General features: G+C 43.3%; 2 protein-coding genes across 10 annotated transcripts in view; one reads left to right on the forward strand and one right to left on the reverse strand.

Annotated features, from left to right (window-relative positions):
* The window catches only part of LOC121005375 (oocyte zinc finger protein XlCOF6-like), a 916,661-nt gene that overhangs the window by 25,259 nt on the left and 873,963 nt on the right, over positions 1–17,439 (reverse strand). The window lies entirely within an intron of this gene.
* Positions 226–16,971, forward strand: LOC121005378 (oocyte zinc finger protein XlCOF6-like). Of its 4 annotated transcripts, none has more exons than XM_040438085.1 (12): positions 226–341; positions 4,645–4,769; positions 4,864–4,925; positions 4,962–5,055; positions 5,143–5,266; positions 5,394–5,491; positions 7,428–7,556; positions 7,673–7,843; positions 8,181–8,304; positions 8,382–8,476; positions 14,163–14,274; positions 15,407–16,971. In XM_040438085.1, the coding sequence occupies exons 2-12, from the start codon at positions 4,698–4,700 to the stop codon at positions 16,732–16,734; spliced, it is 2,409 nt and encodes an 802-aa protein (XP_040294019.1). In that variant the 5' UTR covers positions 226–341; positions 4,645–4,697; the 3' UTR covers positions 16,735–16,971. The 4 variants fall into 4 exon arrangements, with proteins under 4 accessions (XP_040294019.1, XP_040294021.1, XP_040294022.1 ...); XM_040438087.1 differs by having other exon boundaries at positions 4,650–4,769; XM_040438086.1 differs by lacking the exon at positions 226–341 and having other exon boundaries at positions 4,492–4,769.

Consider the following 17,439-nt stretch of genomic DNA (forward strand, 5'->3'; position numbering starts at 1 on the left):
CTCCTTCAGCTCAACAACGTGACGTGCCACGTCAGCGGGTTGATGGGAATTGTAGTTCAGAGCGTCGGCTCAGTGCAGCATTCTGTAAACGTTGGGACTTCATCTCCCGGCATGCATAGCTGCACCAACAAACCTCCTATGAGCAATGCTCGCTTTCTCCCCACCGGAACATGGTGTTGCAGTGCATGGCGGGAGTTGTAGTCTGTGCATCCTAATAATAGGATTGGAGAAGCATCGTAGACGGACTGAAAGATGTGGGATATCTGCCGAGCTATGCGTGGAAAGGAATAAGGGTCTGGAAATGCAGCTGTTAGTGCAGGGACGCGCCAGTCCTGAAGAAGGTTCTGTATTCCTCTCTTATTTCGTCTAGCAGCTAAACAGTGACTGATAACAGCCGGTTATCACCCGTAGAGCTGCGGTCACCAGATTTTTGTGGCCCATATGTGACCGGTTTTATTAACCCTTAGGATACCGAAGGATTTTTCGTTTTTCATCCCTATCTTCCTTGAGCCATAACTTTTTTATTTTTCTGTTCACATATCCTTATAAGGGCTTGTTTTTTTGCGGGACAAGTTGTACTTTCTAATGCCACCATTTAGGGTACATGCACACGTTCAGGATTCTTGTGCGGAGAATTCGCAGGCAATTCCGTGCCGTCAATCTGCATCAATTTGTGCAGATTTTCCTAAGTGAATGAAGAAAATCCGGTCAGGAAAAAAATAAAATAAATTGACATGCTGCGGATTTTAAAATCCGCATCGCAGGTCAAAATCCATACGGAAAAAAAATCTGCATGTTGTGCATTGAGAATTTCAAATGCTCATAGTATACAATGTACATGACCTACGGTGCGGCTTTTCAGCACGCAAATCCGCACGCAATCCTGATCGTATGCATTTAGCCTTGGGGTACATGCACACGTTCAGGATTCATGTGTGGAGCATCCGCACTGAAATCCGCAGGTGTTCGCAGGCAAATCTGTGCGGTCAATCCGCATCAATTAGTGCAGATTTTCATGCGGATTTGGTGCGGATTTTACGCATGCGGATTTTACTAAGTGAATTAAGAAAATCCGGACAGGAAAAAAAATAATTATTGACATGTCGCGGATTTTAAAATCCGCACCGCAGGTCAAAATCCGCGCGGAAAAAATCCGCATCGTGTGCATTGAGAATTTCAAATTCTCATAGAATACAATGGACATGACCTAAGGTGCAGATTTTCCGCGCGGAAAATCCGCACGCAATCCTGATCGTGTGCAGGGGGCCTTAATGTGGTATACAATGTAGTGGGAAGTGGGGGGAAAAAACTGAAAATGGGATGGAATTGGAAAAAAGAAATGCAATTCCTCCACAGTTTTACGGGTTTTGTCCCTACAGTGTTCTCTTTGCGGCAAAACTGACATGTCCTTTATTCACAGAATATCGGTATAAATTATCGGTATCGGCCCTAAAAAATCAATATCGGTCGATCCCTAACACGTATACTTGTCAAGATGTATCTAAAAGGACAGCCGCGGCATCACAAACTGGTTCTGCAGTAGCCCCTGTAGTGAAGCAGGACTGCATTCACACACTCCACTAGCTCATTTGCCAGTGACCTATCATCATCACTAGGAACACCTGCAGTTTCCGTGATGAAAGGAGGTTCTGCCGTGGTACTATTGATGGCCACATTATAGTTTGCAGGAGGACTGGAGAGAGCCTGTTGCCACCATGCATAGTGCGGAGACACACAAGACCAACACCAGGTGTAATGGTGTGGGGCGCCATTAGCTATCATGGCCGATCCCATCTGGTATTTCTGGAAGGAACACTGACCAGCCTTTGGTTTGTCTAGGACATCATGGAACCAGTCCTACGGCCTTATCATGTAGGAACACCACATCTCCTAAGAAAACACCTTCCCACACACTGCCCACGCTACACAACATGCTCTTCAGGATATCCATCAGCTCCCCTGACCAGCTTGATCGCCAGATGTCTCTCTCATCGTAAATGTCTGGGACTGGATGGAGCGAAAGATCTCCCTTGCACAGCAACCAACAGCTACCTTGGCTGAACTACAGGTCCAAGCTTGAAGAGCTTGGTATGATCTAGCATAAGAGAATCTCTAGCATCTGTATGATCCTTACCATGCGTGGCAGCCTTTATCACAAAAAGGGGAGATGCCACCTAGTATTAATGTGACCCTGCCTCAACATATACTCTGCTGCAGAACCCAAAATAAAGGGTGCCCCACCTTGTTTGTGTGATCATTGACCGAGCATCTCTAGCAGTTTATACTTTGTCAGTCTCAGCTCAATCACATTAAGCTTTCCAGGTGTTCTTTCATTTTTCTCTAGTGTATAAGTATTAGTGCAATAATAATCCTGCTCATTCATCGGGCAATTCACATCTTTTGGCAGATTAAAAAAATCATTGTTTGCAGGCGGCAAATTGTGGTCTAATCACGATCTGCTGCCAGCAAACAATGATTCAGTAAAGGGAAGAGGTATGACAATCACTCCTCCCTACAGGGAGTGCAGAATTATTAGGCAAGTTGTATTTTTGAGGATTAATTTTATTATTGAACAACAACCATGTTCTCAATGAACCCAAAAAACTCATTAATATCAAAGCTGAATATTTTTGGAAGTAGTTTTTAGTTTGTTTTTAGTTTTAGCTATTTTAGGGGGATATCTGTGTGTGCAGGTGACTATTACTGTGCATAATTATTAGGCAACTTAACAAAAAACAAATATATACCCATTTCAATTATTTATTTTTACCAGTGAAACCAATATAACATCTCAACATTCACAAATATACATTTCTGACATTCAAAAACAAAACAAAAACAAATCAGTGACCAATATAGCCACCTTTCTTTGCAAGGACATTCAAAAGCCTGCCATCCATGGATTCTGTCAGTGTTTTGATCTGTTCACCATCAACATTGCGTGCAGCAGCAACCACAGCCTCCCAGACACTGTTCAGAGAGGTGTACTGTTTTCCCTCCTTGTAAATCTCACATTTGATGATGGACCACAGGTTCTCAATGGGGTTCAGATCAGGTGAACAAGGAGGCCATGTCATTAGATTTTCTTCTTTTATACCCTTTCTTGCCAGCCACGCTGTGGAGTACTTGGACGCGTGTGATGGAGCATTGTCCTGCATGAAAATCATGTTTTTCTTGAAGGATGCAGACTTCTTCCTGTACCACTGCTTGAAGAAGGTGTCTTCCAGAAACTGGCAGTAGGACTGGGAGTTGAGCTTGACTCCATCCTCAACCCGAAAAGGCCCCACAAGCTCATCTTTGATGATACCAGCCCAAACCAGTACTCCAACTCCACCTTGCTGGCGTCTGAGTCGGACTGGAGCTCTTTGCCCTTTACCAATCCAGCCACGGGCCCATCCATCTGGCCCATCAAGACTCACTCTCATTTCATCAGTCCATAAAACCTTAGAAAAATCAGTCTTGAGATATTTCTTGGCCCAGTCTTGACGTTTCAGCTTGTGTGTCTTGTTCAGTGGTGGTCGTCTTTCAGCCTTTCTTACCTTGGCCATGTCTCTGAGTATTGCACACCTTGTGCTTTTGGGCACTCCAGTGATGTTGCAGCTCTGAAATATGGCCAAACTGGTGGCAAGTGGCATCTTGGCAGCTGCACGCTTGACTTTTCTCAGTTCATGGGCAGTTATTTTGCCCCTTGGTTTTTCCACACGCTTCTTGCGACCCTGTTGACTATTTTGAATGAAACGCTTGATTGTTCGATGATCACGCTTCAGAAGCTTTGCAATTTTAAGAGTGCTGCATCCCTCTGCAAGATATCTCACTATTTTTGACTTTTCTGAGCCTGTCAAGTCCTTCTTTTGACCCATTTTGCCAAAGGAAAGGAAGTTGCCTAATAATTATGCACACCTAATATAGGGTGTTGATGTCATTAGACCACACCCCTTCTCATTACAGAGATGCACATCACCTAATATGCTTAATTGGTAGTAGGCTTTCGAGCCTATACAGCTTGGAGTAAGACAACATGCATAAAGAGGATGATGTGGTCAAAATACTCATTTGCCTAATAATTCTGCACGCAGTGTATACTGAGGAGGAGATCTCTGCATGTAATAGCAGCGGTCTCTGACGCTAGCGAGCAGACGATTGCTGGGAAGGAATCCTTCCTTCCCAACAATCACTTGTTAAATCGGACTGTCTATTATAGCCTTTACCCTCCCAAAATGAATTGTAACTTTGAAATGAACTCGATAACTAGATTGGATTTTAGAAAAATTCCCCAAGGTAACCACCATTAGTGACTCCTAATATATTAGGTACAACTTGGTGGTTCAGCCAGGTATAAAGATTTTATACTTGTCAGCAATTGTGGCAATAGAATTTCGTCTGGATGTCCCCTTTGCCATTAATTTTGTTGCCAGTCTATCTCTTTCAGTGATCCATAGTCCTGTTGGTTGACATTATGAGTTTAACACTTTCAGCTAGTGCTCGGTGTGAGCTCCTGATTAAATAGGATTGTGATCCTCTTGGGTTGCAGTACTGATAGGATCTGTATGGCGAGTTTACAGTATATGAGCCCCAAATGAGGACAATGTAAACCAGGATGGAGCTCTTTCTGCTCTACAATATTATCTCTTCATGTTCCTGCAGAACAGGATCTTCTGTGCTGAGCTTTCCTCGTATGCAGTCTCCATCATCTGACCATGGGCATTAATAAGGTGGCAGAGAGGATATTAAACCTCACCCAGGAGATCCTGAACCTGCTGACCAGAGAGGTGATGGATACTGAGAATTGTTTCACTTGATACTTTTATTGGGATTATGGGAATGTATATAATTATATTTAGCACTGTCTCTGTCCATATACAGGATTACACTTTAGTGAAGAAGACATCTGATAAGTGTATAACTGGCAGCATCCATACTCATGTGTCAGGAAGATGGAGCAGGATCCAGAGCCCCATCATGGAGATTTTGCCTAAATCACTACTACATGAGAGTAGCAATGAGCAGAAGATCCTAGACCTCACCAACAAGATTATTGAGCTACTGACTGGAGAGGTGAGCGCCGCTGGGAATGATGGGACATTACACAGTAACACAAGGAATGATGCATCTGAATGCTGACTATATTATTGCCTGTTTCAGGTTCCTTTAAGATGTCAAGATGTCTCTGTCTATTTCTCCATGGATGAGTGGGAGTATTTAGAAGAACACAACAATCTTTACAAGAACATCATGATGGAGAATCACCAGACCCTCACATCACCGGGTAATAGGAGACTTTCATTGACTGTAAAGAAGAAGAGAGAGCAGTTTTGAGAGTCACTAAATACTCCCATCATCTGATCATCACATATAGTCAATGCATTTAGTCACCCAGTGTGTGTTTCCTACAGATGTATCCAGTAAAAGAAATCCAGTAGAGAGATGTCCCAGTCCTCTGTATTCCCAGGATTCTCCAAAGGAAAACCATAATGTCCAACAGGACCCTCAGGTAGATGGAGCTGAGGTCTCACTAAGGCCCCTTTCACACGGGCGAGTATTCCGCGCGGGTGCAATGCGTGAGATGAACGCATTGCACCCGCACTGAATCCGGACCCATTAATTTCTATGGGGCTGTGCACACGAGCGGTGATTTTCACGCATCACTTGTGCGTTGCGTGAAAATCGCAGCATGTTCTATATTCTGCGTTTTTCACGCAACGCAGGCCCCATAGAATTGAATGGGGCTGCGTGAAAATCGCAAGTGCGGCTGCGGTGCGATCTTCACGCACGGTTGCTAGGAGACGATCGGGATGGGGACCCGATCATTATTATTTTCCCTTATAACATGGTTATAAGGGAAAATAATAGCATTCTTAATACAGAATGCATAGTACAATAGGGCTGAAGGGGTTAAAAAAAAAATATATAACTCACCTTAATCCACTTGATCGCGCAGCCCGGCTTCTCTTCTGTCTTCTTCTTTGCTGTGCACAAGAAAAGGACCTTTGATGACGTCACTGCGCTCATCACATGATCCATCACCATGGTAATAGATCATGTGATGGACCATGTGAAGAGCGCAGTGACATCATCAAAGGTCCTATTCCTCAAAGAAGAAGACAGAAGAGATGCCGACTGCGCGATCAAGTGGATTAAGGTGAGTTAAATTATTTTTCTTTTTTTTTTAACCCCTCCAGCCCTATTGTACTATGCATTCTGTATTCAGAATGCTATTGTTTTCCCTTATAACCATGTTATAAGGGAAAATAATACAATCTACACAACCTTGAACCCAAACCTGAACTTCTGTGAAGAAGTTCGGGTCTGGGTACCACATTCAGTTTTTTATCACGCGCGTGCAAAACACATTGCACCCGCGCGATAAAAACTGAACAACGGAACGCAATTGCAGTCAAAACTGACTGCAATTGTGTACCTACTCGCGCAGGTTTGCAACCTTATCCGGACACGCTCGTCTGCAAGGGCCTAAATACCATAAATCAGGCATATTGTTGATGTACATTAAAAATGAACTTATTGAAGAGACTTGTGTGATAGATGACCAACAACGAAAGGACAAGGAGATGTCTACAGGTACCAGCAGTTATCAATAATCAGAACATACTGTAAACCTTGTTTTTCACACATTATTTTTTGTAGTGGTGGTTTCAGCAATGCAGTCTCTAAAGTCAGTATTGTTTCTGCCGTGGCTGCTGGTAAGGTAGAAGAAGAGGTAGAAGAAGAGGCAGCATTGTGTATATCAAATCAATTTTTCTGGCCCATTCCATCTGGTAACCACTGATATAGGAAACATTTTTTTGGGGGGGGGGGGGGGGGGGGGCAGTGATTTCCAGTGAACAGCATGTAAAATCTGAGTGATCTTGTGGCCAGCATATAGACAGACATGTCATCCATTAACCAGTGTGTTTAAATCAGAAATAACTAGCACTTACACCTCCATCACATTGCTTCTGCATCACTTTTGTCATGAAATATTACTCCTCTTCTTTCGCCAACCCTTTACTGGAGTAAGATTGAGGCAGTTTTTGACACTTTTTAAAAAGTTGCAGTTAAAACTATGCAGGCTAACTATGCCCACTTTCCACCTGCTTGTCAAAACTGGAGTGTTTGGTGCAAAAAGCCCTATTTTGTTACTTTTTGAAGCCAGAATTCTGGACTGCAGGCCTTGAGTGCAGAGGTGGGTCTTGTTTCCATGTTCTGGGCAAAATCTGAAATGGTGGTGAACTCAAGATTTAGGAGGACGTCTGCTAATGTGATTGTGTGCAATTTCTTAAGATGATTTAGCTGTTAGATATTTAATGCACTATTTCTACTGTGAAGATCCCAGTAACTTCAGAAGACAGGAATGTTCTGATCATCTCAGGGTCAGTCAGTAACGGATCCAGACTAATGAACTGTTCTTTTCTTCCACTTTTTATATACAGAGGTCTTCTTGGAGTAATCCATTCTCACTGAAACCAGAGCAATTCCTTATTAAGGAAAGACATGCTGATCACATGATGGAGAAGATATTAAACCTTGCTCTGGAGATCTTCCACCAACTTTCTGAAGAAGTGAGTTTTGTGACATGACATTCTTCTTATGTCTGTTAATAAAACTCGTACATGACCACTGACATTATTCTGGAAATATATATAGTGATATTTATCAGTTTTATCTCTATAAACAGGATTACATTGCAGTGAAGAAGACACCTGGACAATCCGTGACTCCCAGCAGCCAGACCCGTGCATCAGGAGTAAGGAGCAGGCTCCAGAGCGCTATTATGGAGTATCCACCTCACTTTCTGCAGGAGATCCTAGAACTCACCAAGAAGATCACTGAGCTTCTGACTGGAGAGGTGAGCGCTGCCGGGAATGCTGGGACATTATACAGTAACACCCTAATCAAATCTCACGTACATGCCTTGCGCTACATTTAGACACTGTTTAGCCTTGTCCGACTTGGGGGATGATCTGTCAGAATGCGAAGTGGCTTAAGATGCACCAAAATTCTGGGGCAAAGTAAGCCAACTAATAGGTGGTATAAACTTGCTTAACATGCATCAGATTTATCATCCAGCATCTGTCATTGTGATAAATCTGGTGTATTTTTAGACTGTGACCACTGTCTTAAAATTAGAAAGGATTAGCAAATCTGCCCAGTGTCTGGATGGTGACTATGTCCTTATTTGTCAGGTTCCTATAAGGTGTCAGGACGTTAGCATCTATTTCTCCATTGAGGAGTGGGAGTATTTAGAAGGACACAAGGATCTATATGAGAACATTATGATGTTGAAACAGCAGCTCCTCACATCACCGGGTAAGAAGAGAATTGCATTGATGATATTGGAGAGAGTTTTGAAGGCCAACTAGATACTCCCATCACCTGTGTTTCAGATGGATCCAAGAAGAGGAATTCACCTGAAAAATGTCCTAGTCCTCTGTATTCCCTGGATTGTTCAGAAGAAGATTCCAGTTCCTCACAGAACCAGGTAGATGGAACTTGGCTATGAGCACCTTTGGGGGCAGTTTGTTTTTTAATTGCAATATAATTTTTTTTTAATTGGTCTTTATTAATGGGGTTATCTGAGTGTTTAAAACATATGACCTATCCATCAGTATATGATCAGCGGCGGCACTGCAGCCGCTTCCTAGGCCAGTGATGTCATGTTCATCAGTCACATGGCCTTGGTGTAGCTCAGTATCATTCAAGTAAATGGGATTGAACTGCAATACAAAGCACAGTCTCTATCCAATGGAGGGGGCTGTGCTTGGCAAGGTCCCAGGTGTCAGTCCCCTGCTGATCAGATATTGATGACCTATTCTAAGGATAGGTCATCAGTATCAGAATCTCAGAAAACCCCTTTAAAAATGTCAACAATTTTTCCTCTACAGCTTTCAGTTTCACTATATCTGCAGGCTGTTTCTTCTCCTCCACAGTCATTATCTAAGTGCACGACAGCCCTCATCTTGACTTTTCTAACGACTCATAAATGCTCATTCATGCTAAATTTATGTCCAACTGATACCAATTTAGCTTCAGTGAGTGTTTATGGAACTAAGGCTCCATTCACACGTCCGCAATTTCGTTCCGCATTCTGCGGAATGGAATTTCGGACCCATTTATTTCTATGGGGCAGCACATCATGCTGCCCGGACACGGAATTGCGGACCTGCACTTCCGGGTCCGCATTTCCGTTCCGCAAAGAAATAGAACATGTCCTATTCTTGTCCGCAATTGCGGACAAGAACAGGCATATTCTATTAGTGCCGACAATGTGCGGTCCACAAAATGCGGAACGCACATTGCCGCTGTCTGTGTTTTGCGGATCCGTGGATCCGCAAAACACATTGCAGACGTGTGAATGTAAGGGTCCATTCACGTTGTCCGTATTTTTCCTTTCCAGATATACGTTCTGTTTTTTGCGGATCCGTGTTTCCGCAAATACCTTCTGTTTTTTTTACAAATGTGCATCCGAATCCCTTCCGTGTTTCCCCCAAAAAAACGGAAGGAGGAATATATGGTTCTAGGGTACCAAAAAAAAAAAAAAGATGTTAAAAGCCTCTTGCACATGGTCCGCAATGCACGGATACTGACCATGGGGCAGCCGCATGCGGATCGCAGACCCATTCACTTGAATGGGATGCACGATCCGCATCCGACGGTCCATTCCGCCAAAAAATAGTTACTTTAGATTAGGGACTCGCAAGAGAATGAGGACCCTTGACATGGGCTAGCGGGCTGAGGTATTTTGTAAAATCAAAATTTTTATAATAATTTGGTGTAAATACCTTCTAATACCTCATTTCTAATTACGTCTTAAAAAAAAATTTTTTTTTTTTTAATGTTAATTAAAATTGGTGTCTGGGTTCACAGCTAAACACAAACAAGTTCCATTTTTTAAAGGGTTTCTGTCACCCCACTAAAGTGTTATTTTTTTTTTGGGCTAGTTAAATTAGTTATATAGCGATATATTAAAATATAATAGTGTTCCTTACTTTGATCCAGCAGTTTAGTCAAAAAACGAAGTTTTATCATATGCAAATTCGGTCTCTACCAGCAAGTAGGGCGTCTACTTGCTGGTAGCTGCTGCAGAAATCCGCCCCCTCCTCTTGTTGATTGACAGGGCCAGCCGGGATCTCCTCCTCCGGCCAGCCCTGTCGGCATTTCAAAAATCGCGCGCCCGTGTTGAATCTGCGCAGGCGCTCTGAGATGAGGAGGCTCGTCTCCTCAGAACTCCCTCAGTCCGCCTGCGCCGATGACGTCTTCTATTTCGATGATGTCATCGGCGCAGGCGCACTGAGGGAGCTCTGAGGAGACGAGCCTCCTCATCTCAGAGCGCCTGCGCAGATTCAACACGGGCGCGCGATTTTTGAAATGCCGACAGGGCTGGCCGGAGGAGGAGATCCCGGCTGGCCCTGTCAATCAACAAGAGGAGGGGGCGGATTTCTGCAGCAGCTACGAGCAAGTAGACGCCCTACTTGCTGGTAGAGACCGAATTTGCATATGATAAAACTTCGTTTTTTGACTAAACTGCTGGATCAAAGTAAGGAACACTATTATATTTTAATATATCGCTATATAACTAATTTAACTAGCCCAAAAAAAAAAAACACTTTAGTGGGGTGACAGAAACCCTTTAAATAAAAAATGGGATATGTCTGGGTTCAGCTTTGAACAAGGTCAACACCAGACGTAATCCGGCCCGCAATCCACAAATAATAAACTTCTTCGCAGACAAGGTAAGTATAGAACATCAGCATAACCAGCCGTTTTGCAGCAGTTCCGTGCATTGGGGAACGCAATTTGAGGTCCCCAATGCACGGGGAACAGCCATGCGGCAACCGGGAGGGATCGAGACCCATTCAACTTGAATGGGTACATGATCCGTCTGCACCGTTAAAGAGGTTGTCTGGGTTCAGAGCTGAACCCGGGCATACCCATAATTTCAACCAGGCAGCCCCCCTGATGTTAGCATCGGAGCATCTCATGCTCCGATGCGCTCCCTTGCCCTGCGCTAGATCACGCAGGGCAAGGGCTCTTTTGTTTACAATAACACACTGCTGGGGGAAGGCTTCCGCCCTGCAGTGTGTTCGGTGACGTTACCGGCTCTGATGGGTGGGCTTTAGCGCTGCCCTAGCCGTTTTACAGGCTAGGGCAGTGCTAAAGCCCGCCCATCAGTGCCGCTGACATCACCGGGCTTCCTGGCAGCCCCATGGAGAGCCCGGAGCTCCGGAAAATGCTTTTGCCCTTCACGATTTAGCATGAACTGCTCCGATGCTCAAGTCAGGGGGGCTGCCCGGACAAACCCTTTCAAAAATAGAACTAGTTTGAAATTTTTGCGGTGCGGAGGCACTGACAGAAACACTACGGAAGCACTTGTTCCTCTCTCTAATGTGGAGGGGCTGGAGGAGATTTGTGCAATGTAAATGCACCTGTCTCCTCCTCTATTGATCAGCAGATTTTTGGGAAGGAATGCTACCTTCTCGATAATCTGCTTTGTGTTAAAAATAATTATATATACATACACTCAAAGACATTTATATAGAAACATATAACAGTTTACTTAAAAAAAAAAAATTGAAATAAAAATAATTTACAAATCCTATAATTCCCTGGTAAATGGGCCAGGGGAGCTGGGTCTTTGACCAACGGTTTGACTGGGGACACTATATTCACTCGAATACCATTGGACAATGGGTGGGTTGTGAGAAGCAAAATCAGCCGGAGGAATACAGTCAGGTCCATAAATATTGGGACATCGACACAATTCTAACATTTTTGGCTCTATACACCACCACAATGGATTTGAAATGAAACAAACAAGATGTGCTTTAACTGCAGACTGTCAGCTTTAATTTTAGGGTATTTACATCCAAATTAGGTGAACGGTGTAGGATTTATAACAGTTTGCATATGTGCCTCCCACTTGTTAAGGAACCAAAAGTAATGGGACAATTGACTTCTCGGCTGTTCTATGGCCAGGTGTGTGTTATTCCCTCATTATCCCAATTACAATGAGCAGATAAAAGGTCCAGAGTTCATTTCAAGTTTACTATTTGTATTTGGAATATTTTGCTGTCAACTCTCAAGATGAGATCCAAAGAGCTGTCACTATCAGTGAAGCAAGCCATCATTAAGCTGAAAAAACAACACAAACCCATCAGAGAGATAGCAAAAACATTAGGCGTGGCCAAAACAACTGTTTGGAACATTCTTAAAAATAAGGAACGCACCGGTGAGCTCAGCAACACCAAAAGACCCGGAAGACAATGGAAAACAACTGTGGTGGATGACCGAAAAATTATTTCCCTGGTGAAGAAAACACCCTTCACAACAGTTGGCCAGATCAAAAACACTCTCCAGGAGGTAGGTGTATGTGTGTCAAAGTCAACAATCAAGAGAAGACTTCACCAGAGTGAATACAGAGGGTTCACCACAAGATGTAAACCATTGGTGAGCCACAAAAAAAGTCTTCACAGTTCTGGAACAACATCCTATGGACAGATGAGACCAAGATCAACTTGTACCAGAGTGATGGGAAGAGAAGAGTATGGAGAAGGAAAGGAACTGCTCATGATCCTAAGCATACCACCTCATCAGTGAAGCATGGTGGTGGTAGTGTCATGGCGTGGGCATGTATGGCTGCCAATGGAACGGGTTCTCTTGTATTTATTGATGATGTGACTGCTGACAAAAGCAGCAGGATGAATTCTGAACTGTTTCGGGCAACATTATCTGCTCATATTCAGCCAAATATTTTTTTATATATATATATATATATATATATTTTTTTTTTTTTTTTTTTTACAGATTACAAGGTTCTGATCACCACTGTCACGAACTTGGCTTAAGGGCTCTTTCACACGACCGGATGCCGTGCGGGTAATCCGCTGCGTGAAGGAGTGCCAGGCCCTGTTCCGGACATGATTGATAATGTGACTTTTTTGCTACAAAATCACAATGACAACTTTATCTCACTGTGATTTTGTAGTGAAAATATCACAGAGAGGCACAGAGCATTATAAATCATGTTACTGCTCAGTTATCTCTGCTGTCCGGAACAGGGCCTGGCACTCTTTCACACAGTGAATTACCCGCACGGCATCCGCTCGTGTGAAAGAGCCCTAAGGAGTTTAATCTAAATAAAATTTACTTACGATCGCAAATCCATGATAGGCTTCAAAATTGAAGCTGAGATGTGTACAAGTATGTTTTTTTCACAAGAGATGCATTGCAGGAGGGGGTAAATTCAAAGTATGCAAAAGGTACATATAGATGCACTGAGCAGTGAATTCTATTATTTGCAAAGAGGGGTTGATTTAAGTTAGGAATTAAGTTAGCATATATTGTGTGCTGTGCACATTGGGCTACCCGCTGTACAGCTATCCTGTACTCATTTGATCATATTAGTATAGGACAGTAGTACTGCGGATGGTCCAACATGCTACAGGACATATAGGCCCGCTTACAGTCCATATTTCTTGGGAGGCATACATGAGAATTTGTGGGTACAAATATAATGTAAATGTCATTACTCACTGATGTTTTCTCTCTTCTTTGAGTCCCCTGATGACCATGCAGTAGGGCACAGCTCCTTCCCAATCTCTTCCCATGACCGATCCTTCTGGACATGGTCCTGGTAACTTTCACTTCTCGTGTCCCATAGGGGCAGGCGCTCTTGGATTAAGATGATCAGTTTTTCTACTTCTACAGACATACTGATGCCTGACTGAGATCTTGCAAACTCTACTTTCCCAGGAACAGACTCACATGTCACAGGGGGCTGGCCTTTAATTTTTTTTCTATTTCCTGTAAACGGATACGCAATTGCAGATGACATATTGATGCATTCCGCATGTCATCCGCATTTTTGCGGACCCGTTGACTACAATGGGACGACGGACCGCATTTTGCGGACAAAAGTAGGACAAGCTCTATCTTTTTTGCGGATCCGCATAACGGAACGGAACAACGGATGCAGAAAGCACCCGGAGTGCTTTCCGCATTTTTTGCGGGGCCATTGAAATGAATGGGTCCGCATTCCTTTCTGCAATTTGTGGAACGGATGCGGATTAAAACATACGGACGTGTGAATGGACCCTAAGGGTCACACACTGAGCTGTCAGAGCATGTCATTTCATCACACCATTATCAACTGTGCTTGCTTATTCTAGTATGAAGACCTGATTATTATCAAAGTTGAAGATATCGAAGATGACAAATTAATGGCTGTGGGGGATGGTCAACAGTATGAGAGCGAGAAATATTCTGACACTGTCAGCCTAGGTGAGTATAGAGACAGAAAATAGTTCTGCATTCTGCAATTCCCTGTCACAACAGAATGATGAACCTAAGATGTCCATCAGTTTGGGGGAATCTTTTACTAAAATGTATAACTGCTAATTGACATTTCAAGATGATTGGCACTGGCTCTAGCCAGGTCAAGTGATTGAAGATTTATTCTAGAGCATTTTTTTCTTAAAGCTGTGCATTTGCACCATTCTTCTACTATTCCTTTTGAATATGTATGAATGAATTGACAACTGGATGTCACTTTGTCTAATAGGTGTGTCTCTGTACAGTCTGCTAATGGCAACATTAATTTGCAGTTGTAAACTGGGCAGGGACACACCCCAACTGGTAACACCCACTTGGCAATTCATTCGTAAATTTCTAGTCGGAATAATAGAAAAATTACACCACCTAGAGTCATCAGATGGTCATTTAATTATTCACAAAAACAGACGTCAGTAGTGGTGCCCGGACCCTTTTTAGTTCAGAAGTCTCATGATGTTGTCTAACGCTTTACCAATTTAATAGTTACAATAAATTTGGCAACTTGTCTTGAACCCTGGGTTGTCTTGGTACTCAAACTTTCAGTGAGCATCTGATCAGGCTAATGGAAGCTGTGAGGAAGCGACATAGGCAGCCAGATATGACACCAGTGTATGGTGAGACATTTACTTGCTTAACGTCCTTAAAACGGATGAAAGATTATGAGAGGCCTACATTTAAAGGGGATTTTCCACAAATGATATTGATCACCTATCCACAGGTGCTGGTTGTCCACCCCCCACCAATCTCTACGTCAGGGGTCTCCTTCTTCATTGCATTACAGCAGTGAGTTGTCAAGCTGACCAGGTCAGCTCCATATACTTTGAATGGAGTGGCAGCATACATGCTCGACTGGCACTACAGTCAACTTCTTCCTTATCACACACCGTGAAAAAGGACTCTGGCTGGACCCCCATTTTGGTGATCATGGGGTTGGGGGCCACTGGATAGATAATAAATATAAAATTAGTATAAAACCCTTTCATTGTAGGTGAAATCCACCATGATATGCTACTTATTTTTTTTTATCACTGAGGTTGGTGGGGAATGAAGTGAAAAACTATTTTTGTTGTGGCTTCCACAGGTCTACAAAGCAACAAGACTATTTTAGTGAATGCAAACTGTATTGACCATCAGAGTATGCACACAGAAGAACACTTCCAATGTTCTGATTGTGGGATGTGTTTGGAGGATAAGGCCAGTTTTGAAGAACATGAGAAAATTCATGCAAGCAAGAAAAGATTTTCCTGCTCAGAGTGTGGCAAATGGTTTCCGTACAGATCGAACCTTGTGGAACATGAGAGAATTCACACAGGAGAGAAACCGTTTCCTTGCCCTGTGTGTGGGAAGTGCTTTGCTCACAAGCGCCACCTTGTGACGCATCTAAGACTGCACACTGGTGAGAAGCCATTTCCTTGTACTGCATGTGGAAAATCCTTCACAAACAAACATCACCTTGTAAGACACGAGCGGAATCACACAGGGGAGAAGCCGTTCTCTTGTTCAGAGTGCGGAAAATGTTATGCAGAGAAGTCTAGTCTAGGTATACATCAAAGGATTCACACAGGGGTCAATCTGTTCTCTTGTTCTGAATGCGGGAAACAGTTTGTGATGAGGGCCAGCCTTATTGAGCATATGAGAAGTCACACGAAAGAGAAGCCATTTTCTTGCTCTGAGTGCGGAAAAGCGTTTTCACACAAATCAAAACTGGTTCAACACGAGAGGGTTCACACAGGAGAGAGACCATATGCCTGCTCCGAGTGCGGAAAGTGCTTTGCGCGCAAAACCCATCTTGTATTACATCAGAGAATTCACACAGGGGAAAAACCATTTTCTTGTTCTGAGTGTGGAAGATGCTTTACCAACTCATCGGCTCTTGTACAGCACCAGAGAATTCACACTGGAGAGAAGCCGTTCTCATGCCTCTTCTGTGGAAAACCATTTGCAACCAAATCAGAGGTTACGCGGCATGAAAGAACTCACACTGGGGAAAAACCTTTTTTGTGTAATGAGTGTGGGAAATGTTTTGCCAGCAAGTCTCTTCTTGTTATACATCAGAGAATTCATACTGGGGAGAAACCCTATTCTTGTTCTGTGTGTGGGAAACTGTTTAGGGAGAACTCTGGTCTTATTAAACATCGCAAAATTCACCATGGGGAAGCACCATTTTCCTGTTCTGAATGCAGGAAAAGTTTTGAAGACAAATCAGATTTTAGAACGCATCTCAGAACCCATCTGGTTGAGAAGCCGTTCCCATGTTTAATTTGTGGAAAAAGTTTCACATGGAAACCAGAGCTTACTGCTCATCAGAAATTTCACACCGGTGAAAATCAGTTTTCTTGTTCCGAATGTGGAAAATGTTACGCACAGAAACGGAATCTTCGACGACATGAGAAGAACCATAAGCCTTAATAGGAAATCTTTTTACATTTTTACAACAAAATGTTTTGATCATGCCAAAAGTAGTTATCCTCGACCTAAATAAAGACTCGCCTGTCACGAGCGCTCTGGATCCACTGCTGAGCACTCAACTCCATCGCTTCCAGTTCGGAGCTGAACCTGAAGTATGACTTTGTGCACTTAAATTGTAACTGTAACTACATTTTAACATATGTTATTGCTGCTGCAACATTATGCATAAAGCAATCTTTAGTTTCTTCACATACCACTGTTTCCTTAAGCTTTTCTCTTATGGCTGTTTGAATCCTACAATATGAAGATCTTCTCAATATGGCTCCTCTGCCCTTTCTCTGAGGCATAAACTGCTTTTCCTCACTTCCCATACACACTTGCTGTATCCAGCAGCTCCCTGCCAGCCAATCAGATTGGATTACTGAGAAACACACCTCCTCACTCTGAAGCCTAATGCAGGAATGCAATGTGGAGGACCACTCCTCTGCCTTCTGTTTACACTAAAGGGAATACAGAAAAGCCCTAGCAATGGCCTTTTAACTCCTTAGTGACCACCCATAAGTGTTTTTTCGGCGGTCACTAAGGGGCCTTGGGCTGGAGCTCCGCCTTTTTACGGCGGCACTTCAGCCCAAGTTAACGATAAAATCAAGCACTGTAGCTCCGTGCCCGCAGCTACCGGAGGTAGCTGAGGGCTCGGGGCAGTGA

The sequence above is a fragment of the Bufo bufo genome, chromosome 6 (assembly GCF_905171765.1).
Source record: "Bufo bufo chromosome 6, aBufBuf1.1, whole genome shotgun sequence".
Classification (NCBI taxonomy): Eukaryota; Metazoa; Chordata; class Amphibia; order Anura; family Bufonidae; genus Bufo; species Bufo bufo.

Excerpts from the sequence above, each read along its gene's own strand:
- LOC121005378 (XM_040438085.1), top strand. The coding sequence starts at position 4,698 with ATGGGCATTAATAAGGTGGCAGAGAGGATATTAAACCTCACCCAGGAG. Across the intron at positions 8,305-8,381 it reads GCAGCTCCTCACATCACCGG|ATGGATCCAAGAAGAGGAAT; the intron begins GTAAGAAGAGAA and ends CCTGTGTTTCAG. Across the intron at positions 8,477-14,162 it reads CCAGTTCCTCACAGAACCAG|TATGAAGACCTGATTATTAT; the intron begins GTAGATGGAACT and ends TGCTTATTCTAG.